The following is a 17,391-nucleotide window of genomic DNA, read 5'->3' as shown; positions in this document are numbered from 1 at the left end:
TGCCACGTCCCAAGTAATCACGTCCTCGATTTTTAATTGATTTCGGCTTTCACATTAACCTTTGCGAGCTGTGTGTACAGAGAAAAAGCCACAGCCCTGTTTGCTGGATATGGGAGGACCCAGAGCACCAGGGACGCCCCAGCATCAACCCCAGCCCGGGCCAGTGACCAGGCACTGTTAAACCCAGCAGGCAAGAGGCAGCTGCAGGGAGCAGGACCATGGCGACCTATGTGCAGCTGAACACCACTGCCAAGATGCCCCTCGTGGGGCTGGGCACCTGGAAGGTAAGAGCTTCAGAGAAAAGCACCTGTACTGCAGAGCTCCCAGGCACAAAACTTCACTGCCCCTGGTCCAGCTCTGGGGAGCTGTCCTGATGCCTGGGGCTCTGCTCTGCCTGGCTGAGTGTGAGTTGGAGTGGAGCTACAGATAAGTGGCTGGAGGTTGATTTCCAGCCTTGGAGTACATTTATCACTGCAAGAAATAGTGTTCTTGGAAAAGAAAAAACTCCCACCAGCCTGGACTGGGGGGGGGGGGGGGTGGATTGCTTTCACTAACATGGCTTCCCTGGTTTTATTTTGCTAGGATACAGGTCTTTAACAAGCACTGATTTGAGATTGTTAATATTGATGCATTTTTTCCAGTCTGCAGCTGGGCAAGTAAAAGCTGCGGTGATGGCTGCCATCGATGCTGGGTACCGCCACTTTGACTGTGCCTACGTGTACCAGAATGAGAATGAAGTTGGGGAAGGGATCCAGCAGAAAATCAAAGAAGGTGTTGTGAAAAGAGAAGACCTCTTCGTTGTCAGCAAGGTAAAGATCCAATGATCCTGCAGCCTGGAGCACAGCTGGGGGAATGCTTTGTCTTTGAGTATTTTCCTAGCAGGAAGCTTAAGTTACAGAGACAAACTTTTTGCTGTAGGATAAAGCAAATCATAACAGCATTCAGGCCACTCCTGACGCAAGCTGACAGCTTCAGCCCGTTCTGTATGGAGAGTTTGGAAGGATACACTGTGTCTGCACCCTGCTGTGGTGGCCCAGCAGTGCTGGGGGATGGATGAAGAGAGGCCAACTGCAGACTGATTAGTGCAAAAGAAGGGAAGCAGGAAGAGGAAGGGTGGGCCAGGTAGCCCCCAGCAAGGTAGAAACGCGTGATGCAAGGTCAGAGACCACTCAGTGTAAAGGACTGACAGAGGCAGAGCCAGCTTGCTAATGATACCTTGGGGACTGCTAAAGCACAGCAGAGCACACTGCCTGGTGTTTGTTCCAGCAGTTGGGCTCAGAGCATTCCAAAGGGGTGTCCCTGCAGTGGGAGCTGTCATTCTGGGCACCTCAGGACACTGCAATCTGCTTAGCATATGTCCCAAGGAAGGTGGGGTTGGCGGCTTCTCTTTCTTATTACAAAAATCAGGCTACTTAGCTGGAATCTGAAGGTACTTCTTACCTAAGTAAAGGTTGGTGACAACCACTCTTTGTGGCTTTATATCTTCTTGGCTTTGCCTGCTACACGCAGTGCAGGAGTTCTGTGCATGCTCAGGAACGACAGATACACAACTGCCAAGGCAGACCCTGGGCAAAAGGGGGTGGCACAAACCTTGTGTGTGAACTAATGTAACCAGAGACTGGTACACACGGCCCCCACAGTCACAGGCCAGCCCCAGCCCAGAGCATGGCACATCTGAACAGCACCAGCATGGCCTCATTCCACATGTCATTCCAAAGAACAGGGAGCATTCCTGTGCTGTGCACGAGAGCGCCCGAGAGCTTTAACCAGGAGATCACAGTCTGCCTTGTTTTGTCTCCAGCTGTGGTGCACCTTTCATGAGAAGCCCCTGGTGAAGGGAGCCTGCCAGAAGACTCTTGCAGACCTGAAACTGGATTACCTGGATCTCTACCTCATCCACTGGCCTCTGGGGTTCAAGGTACAGTAACAGCAGGTTTCATCCCTGGGAGAGCTCCTCAGAAGTGCCAGGGGTGCTTGCAGCACCACTGCTGCTGCAGTGCAGGAGGAGCCGTGCCTGTTGTGCCAGCGCTGCCCCAGTGCTGCCCATCCCACTTTCCTCTGCCCCATCAGCCGGGCCCCTGATCCCCGGGACCGCTGCCTGCACAGCGTCCTCTGCCCTCCTGACAACGGGGAGGCAGAGCCAGCACTAAGGTCAGGCCGCTGGCTGCAAGAAAAAGCTACGCCTCTTTCCCGTTCTTTTACAAACCCAAAGCATGCTCTTCTGAAAGAAAACCCCCTGGGACAGAGGGGTGCAGTTTGCTGCCTGACAGAAATTCTTTCCTCTGCAGGTTGCAGAGTCACACGGTGAAAGTAAACACTTCTGTTTCCCATTTCTTTCTTTAACCACCAGATCCTCCATACGGTACAGATTGAGCTGACCGTGTCTCTAGGAGCCTTAGTGTCGTTTCACAGACTTTGGATTTCAAAAGATGAGGCTTTCGGGATCAAGTTTTCACAGACTACACAGACTTCAAAGCATTTATGTCAGTATATATAGATAGATACACACACACCTGTCAAAATCTCTATTCTACCTTATGCTTTTGAGCTCAACTCCATTCCTTCAATATTGTTTTAGTTAGCTTTAAGTGGACAAAGCTGTCAAGTGAAACTGCACAATATTGTGGCATTTAGAAAATTCCAATCATTCAAACTACTTTGGCCATACTGTCTAGCTACAGGCTGTTCTAATTTTCCTAATACAGCCATTTCCATAGTGAGCCTCCCCATGGGACATCTGTCAGCAGATGCACTCCTGTATGTATGTCTGTGTTCACAGGGCCAAAGTCAATCCTCCCTATACCTTTTTAAAAACATCTAAAGAAACTGTTATTCTTAAATGTGCAAAACAGAACAGTACTTGACGTGAACTAATGTAAGACTCCAGAATATTGTTCTCTAAGTTAATCACTTCCCTGCATGCACTTTGTGGATCATCACTTCAGAGGGTCCAGTAGAAACACCTGTCTTTATTGGGAGAGTAGATGACAAAAATGCGTGAACTAAGAATAAGAAGTGATTGAAGAATGAATTAAGTTATGAAGAGAATGACTTGATTTTTTTTTTAATGCAATATTAGCTTTACCTCCTTACATCCCTGTTGGGTAATTTTACATAGCAAGTGTCTCAACAGAGATTATTTCAAGCTTTTTTTCTCTCTCTCTCTCTGATAGGCAGGAGAAGAACCGTTTCCCAAAGATGACAAAGGCATGGCTATACCCAGCAGCAGTGATCTTCTACAGACGTGGGAGGTAAGTTCAGCCAGAGCAGAAGAGAAATGTCCTCTGTCCTCATCAGTCTTTTCCATGTTTCCATTACCTTCAGCAGTCACAGAACTGGTGTCTCATGCACACAAAATTAGTTGGAAGGAACATAAGGTAGTACAAAGTAGCTTTTCATAATGGGCATGCTTAATCCTTCCCTGGTTATTCCTATTCTCCGACTGTCCCACTTTACTGTAGCTGCACAAACACTTCCAGTGGAGCTGCACCCCAGACTGAAGCTAGAAAAAGTTCATTGTGGAACAATAACAACTGTACAATTGTTTTCACCACAGTTCTTTTGTCTTTCTCGAGGTGCTCAAACAAATTTCACAGAAATGAAGATATTTTAGGTTTAGAGATCTTTCCTACAGTATGTAGTACAGCCCTCCAGTGCTTGCACAACAGGGGATTACTGAGTGTCATCATTCTTCTCCTCGTGCAACTCTGTGGATTTCCACACACTCAGAGAATTCAGGCTTGGGTGAGATGGCATTAATGTGCCAGCACCTGCTTTTCCCTCAGAGAACTCTGCAACTCTAAATAGTTATTTTGTGCTGCTCGTGGTGGGAAACAAGTCACATCAGGAAGAACATCATCATGAGCTGCCTTGCACACCGGATGATGATTTTGCTATTTTAGGCCATGGAGGAGCTGGTGGACTGTGGGCTGGTAAAAGCCATTGGTGTCTCCAACTTCAACCATGACCAGATTGAAAGAATCTTGAACAAGCCAGGACTGAAGCACAAGCCTGCAAATAACCAGGTAAGCTGCAAAGTGGCTGCAGGTGACTGCTTTTGTGGGATTATAATGATCCAATTACAGCTGCATGAGGAGATGGGAAAAGGGAGAACTAAGTAGACACAGCATGTACTTTAAATCTCTCCCTATGGATATTTCAGTTGGATACTTGTGGGGTTTTTTTTAATCACCTTGCTGAATCACTTTTTAAGGATGTTGGAGGATTTCCCTGAAAAGTCTTTCTGGAATAATAAAGAGCCCAGAGATTAGCTTTGTGAGCCCCCCCCCCCCCAGCAAAAACGATATAAGCACTTTCTATCAAAACAGGTGGTTTTAATACTAAGGATGCATATTATCATGCAGGCCACTGTCAAATTAGGGAAAAAAAGCAGCCTCTAAGTGGATTAGGAGATAATTTATGGAGCACAACAATACTGCAACCGTTCTACCACTGTAAGACTCTTTGCTTCTGTGTTGGCAGATTGAATCTCATCCATACCTCACCCAGGAGAAGCTGATCAAGTACTGTCAGTCCAAAGGGCTGGCTGTGACTGCATACTGTCCCCTTGGCTCTCCTGACAGACCATGGTAAGGCTGCTTTGCAACCTGCCAGGGAGCTGCTGGGGATTATGACTGAAGCACTGAGACCACACGTGCGCCACTCATTTCTTCATTTAAACACAGATCTCTGGTGCTACGCTGAATCTTGCTGTGGAGGTTTCTTGCCACTGATTTGTTTTCTCTGTCTAGGGCTAAGCCTGGGGATCCTTCCCTTCTGGATGACCCCAAGATCAAGGAGATTGCAGCCAAGCACAACAAAACCCCAGCACAGGTGGGTACTCCTTCCAGTTTTGGAAAACAGAGCTCAGGAAAGGGTAGAACCTCTATCCCTTCCCCATGAATTGTGGCACTCCTCTGATTTTTTTCCCTAACAATGCAGATTTTTTAATTATATTACCTCCAAGACACACTACTATTAACTCTTTTACCCTCAAAAAGACTCTTGACCCACCTTCACATGTCACTTCCCTTCTCAAGTCCTTTTGCAGAGAATGTAAGCCTTGCATAGACTGCTAAAATCCCAAGGGCAAAGGAAAGGAATCAACTGGCCCAAACCTGGATGGGAAGGGAGGTTTCCTGTGACGCTCCTCCACTCCCCTCTTTGCTCTCCAAGCAGTGCAGCCAAGGCTGCAGGGACAGGAATAATTTGAAATGCAGCTCTGCAGAAGCAGGTACAGCTTAGGGAAAACAGCTCTGCTTTTTCCAGAGCAGGAGCCATTCTCTCTCTGACTCAGTTTTTTGTTCTTGCAGGTTCTCCTTCGCTTCCAGGTCCAGAGAAATGTGATTGTGATTCCCAAATCTGTCACCCCACAGCGCATTGTGGAGAACTTCCAGGTGAGGGATCACGAGTGAGCTGGGTGCTGCCCCTCAGGGATGGCTGGGCTTCTCCCTGCACAGCAAGCAGTGATCCTTCCTCACTCTTGCCATGTCCTCCTGCAGCAAGAGCACTGGGCTTCTTCCTTCTTTATGCTTCACCTGAGTGTTAACCCAGGCCTAGTTTCTGAGGGTTTAATCAACAATCCTTACATGACATTCCCTGTTCCGTGGCTCGTGGATGAATGAGCAGGCACAGCCTGCTTGGAATCCCCACACAGGAACATGTCAGAAATTAGCAACATTCATAAAATAGTCTCTGTGTCCATAAAACAAGTTGTTCTTCTTAATTTAGTGGTCCATGAGTGAAGATGGAGTCTCCAGTGTGGAGCTGCTCCTGTATTTCTATTAGGTTTGTTCCAAGAAGTGATTTCCACCTGTTTCTCTATTTAGGTGTTTGACTTTGAACTGACTGAAGAGGAGATGGCAACTATTCTGACCTTCAACAGAAACTGGAGGATCTGTGAAATGCAAATGTAAGTGATACTGCTTGGGTTTTTTTCAACTTCTAAGTTTTGAATATTCTTTACAAGGAATTTTGTGTCACAGCTTCTAGGTAACATGACATTCAATTTATTTAAAAATCACACCAACTCAAACTCCAACTGGTTTGTCCCAAAAAAATAACATTTTTAGGAGAGGGCTTAATGTTTTCATTTTAGAAACAAAACAAAAAAATTAAACCAAACTACATTCTAATTTTGAATTCTTAGTTTTCAGGAAACTCTCTGTAACTTTCATTATAAAAAATGGGTTCTGGATGTTCAACTCATCTTTGTATTAGAGAAAGGAGGACATATATCTCCACCTATTCTTGCTGTAACTCCATGATGCAGATCTTCCCTTGGTGGCTCCTCCAGGCACCCAACACATCTCTACATAACATTTAGATCACGCGTGAAAATAACATTCTCTTTCATTTGTTTCAGATCCAAAAATCTCAAGGAATACCCTTTCCATGCAGAATACTGAATGTGCTTGTAACATGGCCTTCACTAGACCTCTGGTGTCTCATTTGGCTCCGCTCTAACTTTATCAGTTTCTCTTATTGAATCTGCCCTGGTGCTGCCAGTGAAGACATGGGATGTTTATCCCTTGAAATATGGGTTTTTTGGAAGATGGAAAGACTATTTTCTACAGCACCACCATTCAGTGATTGCCTTCAGTCTTGCATCAGCAGAAACCAGATGTTGACAAACCACAAAACACATCCCACAGATCCACAATTTCATCAGTGGTGTCACATATTTTAAATCAAATTAACTTTAAAATGCAAAAACCTAATTGGCTGAAAGTCTTCTGTCTGCTGTAGGAAAAACCCAAAACCCTCCTGTGGTGATCTGTTTACCCACTGCTTTTCTGATCCCCTATTTCCCCCCCTTGCTCCTAGCCCTGGCCACTCCCTCGGGTCCTCCCTTTGGTTCCTGTACCCCAACTCTGCCCCTGAGCCCCTGAGAAAGAGCCCCTGCGCCCGCATCAAGAGCTCCCTCTGCCTCTGGGGATTGCTGGGAGAAGATGTAAGATTAAAGATCCTCTTAAACCCTTATGGAGAGACCCTTCTCGCCTCCTTTGCCGTCACTGTGTTGTAAAGCTGAGAGCTGCCGGAGCAAAACCGCGGAGCCATCCGGAATGGACTACGGGAGGGGGAAAATGGTCGCACTGCCCTAGCAGCTCCGCTGAGCTCTCAGGGGAAGCTGCACCCTGCTAAACCAAACCTAGCATTACAAACTAAGCCTAGCATTACAAACTAAGCCTAGCATTACAAACTAAGCCTAGCATTACAACACCCTCCCACCCAGAGACGCACAGGGGAGTGGGCTGCAGCCACCTGCACTGTGGCGACACAGATCCTGCCTGGGACACTGAGCATTTTCCCCTGCCATCCCTCAGCACCCACACTGTCCCCTCCTCACCAGCCACAGCCCCCGAGCCCTGGGTACAGCCCCGTTGGACATTTTGGCCATCACACAACCCAAGTGTCTGCTGGCACAGGAGGCTCAGGCCCTCAGTGCAGAGCCAAACTGCCAGCACCTGAGGATCTTCTCCCCAAAATTTCCACTCTCAATTCACAAAGATATAATCCAAGATCATGTGCCTCCCAGCTTCCCAAAGGAAGCAGCCCATAAAGCCCTCAGCACCCTCCAGGCAGTGGTAAGATATCATCCTGCGAAAAAATTACTGAATCAGTAAGGGCACAATCTTTAATATGGCATGGGAGCCAAAGATGTAGGGAATTTCTACAACCTTTCACACCCTCCTTCCCTTGGAAAGCTGCTGATCAAACGCTTGCTCTAACAATAGAGCCTCCACTGTGGGCAGAGTCACACAAATTTATCCAGATCATCCTTGCCTAAAGACAGCACCTACTGCCTCAGCCCACCCACACTGAAGAGCTCTCCTGCTCCCAGCTGAAGGGTCTCTCCTGTCATCCCAGGGCACATACAACCTCCAACAAAGGAGACATCCGCAGGGTTTAGGCCCATCAACTCGCTGAATCAGGCCTAGGTGTGAGGGATGCACAGACAGGAGCTGCCTGCTTAGGGTCCATGCTCATAGTTTCATTTCTGGAGTTTCATTTTAATCACACAGTTCAGTCAGCTCATGCAATTAATAGACAAATACAAGAATTATCAAGAATTATCAAAAAGTTATACAGGAGTTATCAAAAAACCTCTTGAAAAGACACAGAGAGGGTGGTGGGACCTCAGAGGATGCTCCTGCCTTGATCTGAACTCAGTGCAAGAAAGAGGCCAAGGTCTTAGAATCAGATTAAATCTCTATCCTCCTGTTTTAGTCCTGCCTTAACAAGCATCTGGAAGTTGAATCAATGCACACCATTTAGCAACATAAACATTCTGTTCCAATATATACTCTTTTCTCAAAGGCTCTGCCACCATCTGACAACGCCAGCCACACTTTCAGGACAGAAACAACTGACAGCTCCCGTGTATTGGCACGATCTGGGCAAGGCCTCACACCAACAGGCACAAACAAAGCAAAACACAAAACCTTCTGCCCAAAACCCTCACTTAAAAGACCAAGGTGTCTCTCACGGCATGCCTTGGGAAAACCAAGCACCAGCTTTCACAGGAGAACATGAGTTCACAGGAAGAAAGTGAGAGGAAGGACAAATTGCATTTCTCAGCCCTGCTCTCCACCAAATCTCTGCCATCACACACTCTCCTTGCCGCAGGAATGTGAGCTTTGAAACTTCCACGGAAAGACACGCTCAGAAGAAGGAGAACAAACACTGCAGGGTTCTGTCCCTGCTAAGAGGAGATCCCATCCCACTGGCCAAACAGCCAGGCTTTGCATGCCTTCACAGAGCACAGCTCTCTGACAGCACCAGTTCACCTTAGTGCTGCTCCAGTACAAAATGTGATGGATTCTGGCAGCTCCCACACCAAGCCTTGAAACCCACTCACCACTGACTGCTTCTGAGCATGACACTGCTCACACAAATCACCAACGCAGCACCACAAGCTCGAGGGGGCCTTGGGAATACAAAGGAAAAGCAGGAGCAAACTGGCACTTCAGGGCTCCCTGGACTCACTTGAGAAAAGGCACTGCAGACAAGGCAAAATGTGTGGTTTTGCATTTTTCACTGACTTCTCTAAGCAATGAGCCAGACCAAGAAGCTGAGCAGACTCAGAGCAGATCTACGGAGAAGGAATCCCAGGAAAGGATGAAAGATAAGCCCTAAATTGGGTAACTCTTAACGTGATTAAACTGCAATACCACATCCCGCAGTGGACAGCTGAGAGCACTGACAGAAAACTGAAGGAAGATTAAAGGGGAAAACTAATTATCTTGTCTGCCTTCAGTTAAACGAAGCAAAAAAATCTTGCACATCTGCTATGGAGAGGCATCCAGAGAAAAATGCACATTGTACACACTTCCGATTTATGTTTGTAGCTGAATAAATTCTCCAAGTACAAGCAAACAGCAAAGCCTCCCAAGCAGCCCTAATATGCTATTATGGAGCACTTAAAGGATGCTGTTGATGGCTTTTTTTTCATTGCACTGTGAACACCTCATCCGTACACCGTATCTTCTTGCCTCTCTGAAATTTCGCAGTTTCTAATGAGAAATTAAAAGGCCACCTAGCATTTATTTCTACACTTGTATGTTTTGTTCTGAAATACGGTCCGCATCTCCCTGAGGACAGAGGGACAATGTGATCACTGTGGCATTCGCTGAAAACTCACGGCTCTTCAGTAGCTTTGAAAACACACTAAAACACACTTTCCCCTAACACTTAAAATGAAGTGATTTGTACTGATTCTTTCCGAAATTACTCGCAAACTCACCCCGAAGGGAAACTGTTTGTCCCATGCTTTTATCTCTCTCAGGCAGCCGAGAGATTATCAGAACACCACGGCACGAGAGACACGCATGGGCAACCCGTGGCACAGGGACGGGGCGCTGCAGGAGCTGATCGCTGCAGAAGCTCCAGCCGAAGCGGAACACACCTGCGCTCAGCCCTTATCTTTCGATAAGGAACTCCATCCTTCTCCCGGGGGAAAGGTCGGCGCTCCCCCGGCCGGCCCCACACGCGCTCTCCCCGCGCCGTCTCCCGCCATGGCCGCCGGCCGTGGGGGCCCCGCCGCTGATTGGGCGGCGCGGCCGCCTCGCGCAGGGGGGCGGCGCTGATTGGCCGCGGGGCGGGCACGGTCACGGCGGCCATGGCGGCCATGGCGGGGTACGCGCGGCTCGGGGCCGCCGGCAGCGCGCCCCTCCTGGGGCTGGGCACATGGAAGGTGAGGCGGGCACCGCAGCGGCCGTGCACGGGAGAGCACCTGAGAACCCCTCACCGAGCCGTGTCCTGCCCTTTCTCCCTTTAGTCCCCCCCAGGTAAGGTCACAGCTGCGGTGATGGCTGCCATCGATGCCGGGTACCGCCACTTCGACTGTGCCTACGTGTACCAGAATGAGAAGGAGGTTGGGGATGGGATCCAGCAGAAGATCAAGGAAGGTGTTGTGAAACGAGAGGACCTCTTTGTTGTCAGTAAGGTATGGATCAGGTGGTTATGGATTATGGGCGTACTGGTTTTACCTGTGATGTTTTTACAGTAGGAGCATCTAACGTTTAACCCAGGTAAATGCTGTAGCACCGGAGAAGCTTGTAATGTAAATGAGACAATTCCCGATACTATTTTCTTGTTTCCTGTGCTGCCACAATACCGTGGGCCAGGCCCAGCCCAAACCTGGCTGCGTGCGAAGAGCACTAGGATAGCCTCATTCCACATGTCATTCCAAAGAACAGGGAGCATTCCTGTGCTGTGCACGAGAGCGCCCGAGAGCTTTAACCCAGGAATTCAGTGTGCCTTGTTTATTGTCTCCAGCTGTGGTGCACATTTCATGAGAAGCCTCTGGTGAAGGGAGCCTGCCAGAAGACTCTTGCAGACTTGAAGCTGGATTACCTGGATCTCTACCTTGTCCACTGGCCTTTTGGCTTCAAGGTACAGTAACAGCAATGCCCATAACTTTGTTTCTTGTGACTGTCTGGCTGACAATTACAGCCTTTCCTTTGCTGCCTGTTATCTGTGCCAGCACTGCTCTCCTGCTCAGCTTGACCCTGGCCATGTGACTCGGGCTCTTGGTCTCTGCCCCAGAGGCAGTTGTTTGCATACCCCTTTGATCCTGGGAAGGATGCCCTGAAAACTAGAGGGAATGATGGCCTGAAAACTAGAGGCAGGTCTGCCAGCTCCAAGCATAAGACAGGCTGCTTTCCCTTTCTCTTGGAAATCCAGTGTGCTGTTCATCTCAAAATCACCCCTTGTGGGAAGGAGAGTTGCACTTTGCCACTTCTCTGCAATTTTCCTTTGTGTGTTAGAGAATCAGAGAGCAAAAGAGAGCATTTCTGTTTTCCATTTCTCTCTTTAATCACCAAGTCCTTAATGCAGTACAGATTGAGCTGACATTGCTTGTAGGAGCATTAGTGTTGTTCCACTGAGACAGGAATTTAAAAGGTGAAACTTCTGTGAGAGATCACTCAAGATCAGTGAAGGAGTTGATATCTCTGAATATTTCTAGTCACAGCCTTTCTATCCTCCTGCAGTCTGATCCCTCCCCATTCTACCTGCTGCCTTTGAGATGCTCATCTTTTTTTCATGCTTTATTTTAACTTTGTACTAACAAAGCCGGGAAAATGAAACTGTCTCGTGGTGAGAGCAGCAACCAGCTGCTAAGCACAGTTCAGTCTTGGCATCTTTTCATAACTTGTACACAAAGGCTCTTCTAATTTTCCCAGTGTTGGCAGCTTTACACTCAGTGTTGTCATGGAAGAACTGTCAGTGCACACAATGCCTCTTTTCAGCAGATCTGGGGTTGTGTAGACCAAAGCTTTTCTCTGGAAAAAGAACAAAACAGTTCTCCCTAAGTGGGAACTAAAGAACAGCACCTGAAGGGAGCACATGTGGGGCTGGAAGCTGTAGCTCTGACTGGTTTGTTTCCCTGTAGGTGTTTGGGTGAGCCATCACTTCCAGGGGTCCAGCAGAAAAACCTGTTCTTATGGGGAATGGTCAGTGGCAAAAATGCCTTCAGTTCCTTCCACTTCTCAGGAAGGAATGACTAAATGTAGACAAGAATTTGTACCCTTGCACTAGAAGTTTAAGGTACTGTGGCTGTGAGCTCTCATGGTATTAAGTGAATTTCTCAAGAGATTTTCAAGCATTTTTTTTGTCACTGACAGGCAGGAGAGGAGCTGTTCCCTGTAGATGACAAAGGCATGGCTATCCCCAGCAGCACTGATATTCTAGAGACGTGGGAGGTAAGTTCATCCCGAGTGGAAGAGTCACCTCTTCTGTCCTCAGCAGTGGTGTTGGCTTTAGCAGTTGCAGAATGGTTCATCTGTGTATGCAGAATTAGTTGAAAAGAATTCACAAAAGCACGTGGTAGCTTTTAGAAATGTGCCTCCCATGAAGAAAACCAGAGCATGTCAGGAGGAACGTGTTCAGTCATGTCTTACCCACTGCATGCTGACTCGGCTCCACTTCCTGTCAGGCCATGGAGGAGCTGGTGGATGCTGGCCTGGTCAAAGCCATTGGAATCTCCAACTTCAACCGCGAGCAGACTGAAAGAATCTTGAACAAGCCAGGGCTGAAACACAAGCCTGCAAATAACCAGGTAAGCTGCAAAGTGGCTGCAGGGGAATACTTTTCAGGGATGATAAAAGTTCTGATTACAGTTGAATGAGGAAGTGGAATAAGAGGGAACAAAGTAGACACACCATGTGCTTTATATCCCTTTCTCTGGATATTTCTTCATACAGACAGAACCAGAATATTTCCTTTTTGTCTCATCTTGTTGAACCACTAACTCTGGAGTACTTTGCTAGGAACCATTCTCTCTGGAGGCATGAAGAGTCGAGATATGAGCAATCATTCTGACATAATGATTGACTCTTAAAAAGCCTCTCAGAACAAAATCCGAAAAGCACACAAAGACTCAGTATAAAAGTTGGTGCCCTATAGAATTATAGTCTTGTGTTGTCACACAGGCCACCTGCAGGGTCAGGTGAAGGCAACCTGTAATTAGGAAATTAGGATTCAGAAAAACCTCTGGAGAAAGGGAAAACTACAGTAGTTCAACAGCTCTCAGTCTCTGCTTCTGTGTTGGCAGGTTGAGTGTCATCCATACCTTTCCCAGGAGAAGCTGATTGACTACTGCCACTCCAAAGGGATCACTGTGACAGCATATTGTCCCCTTGGACGTCCTGACGGGTAATTTCTAAGTGGGTTTGTGTGATTTAAGTCTGAAACATTCAGACTAATTGAGTAATGGTGCAGCTGTATATATGTATTCTTTTAAATTAATGGGGCTAGATAGAGTCTTCCTGAAGTGATTCTTTGTTGTTTCATCCTTTTCTCCCCCCTTTGTCTAGTTCTAAGCCAGAGGCACCTTCCCTTCTGGATGACCCCAAAATCAAGGAGATTGCAGCCAAGCACAACAAGACCCCAGCACAGGTGGGTAGGTGCCACACAGTGGGTACCCTTTCCTGTAACACAGCAATTTAGGAAACTATGTCTGAAGAGAGGGAGCAGCTTCTATGGTGTTACCTGTGAGCAGTGCTGCTTTTTTGTGGTGTTAACAAGCAATGCAGGTTCTCCATTCTGTGGCCTGCAAGATACGCAACTAGAAACTCTGGCCATCAGTCAAGAAAATGTTCTTGACTCATCTTCAGTTGTCACTTCCCTTCTCAAGTCCTCTTGCAGAAGATGAAAGCCTTGTATAGACTGCAAAACTTCTGGGTGCAAAGAAAAGGAATTGACTGGCCCAAAACCAGATGGGAAAGGAGCCCTTCCATGGGGGCTTCCACCACTTCCCTCTTTGCTCTCCAGGCAGGGCAACCAGGGCTGCAGGGACAGGAATGATTTGAAATGCAGCTCTGCAGAAGTACAGCTTAAGGAAAACAGCTGTTGGAACAGGAGGAATGATTGAGTTGTCTGTTCTTGCAGGTTCTCCTTCGCTTCCAGATCCAGAGAAATGTGATTGTGATTCCCAAATCTGTCACCCCACAGCGCATTGTGGAGAACTTCCAGGTGAGGGATCACGAGTGAGCTGGGTGCTGCCCCTCAGGGATGGCTGGGCTTCTCCCTGCACAGCAAGCAGTGATCCTTCCTCACCCTTGCCATGTCCTCCTGCAGCAAGAGCACTGGGCTCTTTCTGTCTGGAAGCCAGGGCTACAGTGAAAACTACAGCTGAAGAATAGACAGAGCTCTTGGAAACAGTATGCTGATAACCTTATCAGGCACTTCACATGGTGTCTCCTGTTCTTCTGTTTCTTCCCTCTGCCAGTAGAGTCTGGAAAATCCAAAGATATTTCTTTCCTTTCCCTGTTTCTTGGAACCGTCACTTGTAACCAGCATCCTTTCTGATACAAACTTGTTCTTTCATCTTGTGAATCTTGCTTCTGGTTTGGTTTGTTCAAAGAAGTTAAATCCAGCTGGTTTTCTCTTTTTAGGTGTTTGACTTTGAACTGACTAAAGAGGAGATGGCAACCCTTCTCAGCTTAAACAGAAACTGGAGGATCTGTGAAATGATCACGTAAGTGGCAGTTTGTGGCCTTCAAACTCTTACATTTTCAACAATCTTTAGTCTGATCTCATAGGAACTTGTGTAGCTGTTTAAATTGGGTGTATTTTGAAATCTGAAATAATTTGAGGGATGAAGCATCTGTTGTTATACTTAGATGACTATAAGTCATGCTGTGTGTTCATTGTTAATCCATTCTCCAGGAAACTTTGTATGCCTGGAATTCCAGAATGAGGGTTTTAATTGCTAACTTTGGCTGTGTCCATATGGGAGACATGAGCATTAGGCAGTTTTAAACTTGCAGTAACTTTTTTCTGTGGGGTATTATAAATTGTCAGCTCTTACATAGGTGGTTGTGGGGGGGAATGACCATCTGTTGTTCAGTACAAAGCACAGCTGCTTGCAGATAAGCACCTTGGAAGCCAAGACAGGAAGTCTTGACTGCAAGGCCACAGAAACTGCTGTTGTCTCTGTAAGCAGTGTGAATTTTAACTCTTTATGTAGAAAGTAAATTGGTCCCACCACTGTTCAGTGCCTGAATAATAGAAAAAGGCTGGAACTTGTTGGTCCTGTAGGCTGTTTTTATACCACTAAGTCTGTTAAGTTCACTCTGCAGTTACTCAGTTCAGAGCCTCCCTTGAAGGCTCCTCTATACATCCACTGTTGTTCTATATACCAATTATTTTAGCCTTGAGTAATCTGTTCTCTTTGGTTTCCTCCAGGTGCAAAAATCACAAGGAGTACCCTTTCAATGCAGAATACTGAAGATGGTTGTTTTTCTGCCCTCTCTCAGGCCTCTAGGGTCTAATGAGCTTCTACCATTGCCTCAAATTGTGCACTATGTAGCTTACACACTCTATCCCTCCTGCCAGCAAAGGCACAGGATATGTGTTCAGTGACTTTGGGTTTTTTCCTTTGGTGGAAGGAAACAGTACAGTTGTTCTGAAGAATAAAATATGGGCTATGATAATTCTCATTACATGAGTGTCTCTGCATGGCTGAAATAGCAAAGGAGAAAACAGAAGGAGGAGCTAGCAACTGATTTTATCTTCTGTCTTGCATCAACACTGCTTAAGGCTTCAGGGTTAAGGATATGTGAGCACAGGAGAAAGATCCATCCTGAATTATCCCATAATCACTGCCTGAAGGTAAAAGACAGAAGTAACTACTTCTAGAGCACAGCCAAAAGCTTCCTGGGAAAGAAGAATAAATGGGAGAAGTGTCCAGACCTACAGATGGATACCTCCAGACTGGCTTCATTTCAGTCACATTTTTTACAGGCTGAAACTGGACAGAGATTGATGTTCAGTTTCATTCTTGACCAAAATTAAAATGTTTGGATTAGTGCTGGTTTAGAAGTTCTATTCTAATGTTAAAATTAACAAACCAAGAAGCTTGCATCAACAATGTAATTGGAAATAATCATCCCTGTTCAATATTAAATGATGTCACAAGAGCATCAAGATCTTATCTTGATCAAAAGTTGAATAGTTTGGTATAATAAGCATTGACAGAGCAATGCTGAAAAGAACAGTTGAGCAGGACAAGCCTTAGTATGGACTGTGGGTCAACAAGCAACAGGAGACCAACACCTGAAACTGCTGGAAAGCTCTATGTTGGCATCACTGGGGGCTGATTTTGTTGGTACCTGGTGCTGGCATCTGGCTATTAAAAGCCCAGAGTAACAGAGACTGGGTGGGGGGAGAGGGGAGTCAGTGTTAAGCAGGTGTCTGATACAGCACAGACACAGAGGGTGAATGGTGGGACTGGTACATGTGAATGCTGAGCTGCTGCCCAGAGCCTGACGCTGGAGCAAGTGTTGTGTTCCCTTCAGGGTGTGCAGATTGGCTGGGACAGGTCTCTGGTCACTGTAACCATGTGAATGAATAAAGGTTTCCTCTGACAAAGCCTCTCCCTCCTGGTGAAGGGTGCAGGTGAGCCTGGCTGGGCAGTGCTGGGATAGCTGGGAGGTGTTCTGACAGTGTGGCAGTTCAGGTGGCCTTTTGTCCATGTGTGCCTTGGGCTGGTGGGCACAGGGCACCTGCAGAGCATCTACTGCATTCTGATCCATAACATCCACACCAGACCAAGCTGTGGGGTCTGACAAATGCATGTGAAGTTCGAGTTGTGTCATGACCAACTGTGGTCAGGAGACTTCCTTGAGAACAAGATGATTAACAAAAAACAGCTTTTGTGAAGCTTAGTAGTATTAGGGCCTAATGCTGACTTAGTGCTTGTGCTGTACTGGTATTTAACTCAGTATGCAGTGGGTGAATACACTTAGACAAGCTTGGGCTAATTGCACTGTACATCACTGGTTTGTAGGTGTGAGTGCATGGATGAAAGGTGCTTGACACATGACAGAAAGGCTGAGAGACTGAATGTCACAGGAGCATCAAGAACTTGCCTTGATTGGGAGTTAAAATAACTGGATATAATGAATCACGACTGACCAGTTGGTGCAGACAGGAATTGTGGGAGGAGTCTTGGTACATATGATATGGAAGTGCCCAGGAGAACAATAACTGGAAGTGCTGGAAAGCTCTGTGGTGAAAGTGGACTGATCTGGCTGCCAGCCTGTGCTGACATCGATCTAGCTTTACAAGCCCTCAATAAAACAGACTGGGGAAACACGACTACCCATGCAGATAACCAAAATGATAAAGACACAAGGTATAAGAGCATGTGTTAGTGCTAAGCCATTGCCCAGAGCATGACACAGGTCAGAGTTTAGTGCTGCATTTCCCCCAGGTGAGGCCACACTGACTCACTGGAGTATTTTATGAGGGGCACACACTATTATACTTTGTGAATATTCCCAGGTATCATTCTCCTGTTGCTTTACCATCCATTGCTTGTATGTACCCAGACTCCTTCAGTGCATGTGTCACATTCTCCCTGCCAGGCTTTTCCTCCATTGA

General features: G+C 46.9%; 1 protein-coding gene across 4 annotated transcripts; it reads left to right on the top strand.

Annotated features, from left to right (window-relative positions):
* Positions 1-218: 218 nt before the first annotated feature.
* On the top strand, positions 219-15,449 carry LOC309572440 (aldo-keto reductase family 1 member B7-like; the record flags this gene model as incomplete). Of its 4 annotated transcripts, none has more annotated exons than XM_082280736.1 (10): positions 219-284; positions 642-809; positions 1,802-1,918; positions 3,174-3,251; positions 3,903-4,025; positions 4,483-4,589; positions 4,752-4,833; positions 5,313-5,396; positions 14,400-14,482; positions 15,193-15,449. In XM_082280736.1, 10 exons carry the CDS (start codon positions 219-221, stop codon positions 15,233-15,235), a joined length of 951 nt encoding a protein of 316 aa, XP_082136862.1. The 4 variants fall into 4 exon arrangements, with proteins under 4 accessions (XP_082136862.1, XP_082136864.1, XP_082136863.1 ...); XM_082280738.1 differs by lacking the exon at positions 14,400-14,482 and adding an exon at positions 5,829-5,911; XM_082280737.1 differs by lacking the exons at positions 14,400-14,482; positions 15,193-15,449 and adding exons at positions 5,829-5,911; positions 6,365-6,407.
* Positions 15,450-17,391: the final 1,942 nt, after the last annotated feature.

This window comes from Coloeus monedula (assembly GCF_965178545.1).
Source record: "Coloeus monedula genome assembly, chromosome: 4".
NCBI lineage: Eukaryota > Metazoa > Chordata > Aves > Passeriformes > Corvidae > Coloeus > Coloeus monedula.
This window is presented reverse-complemented; position numbering and strand designations above follow the sequence as displayed.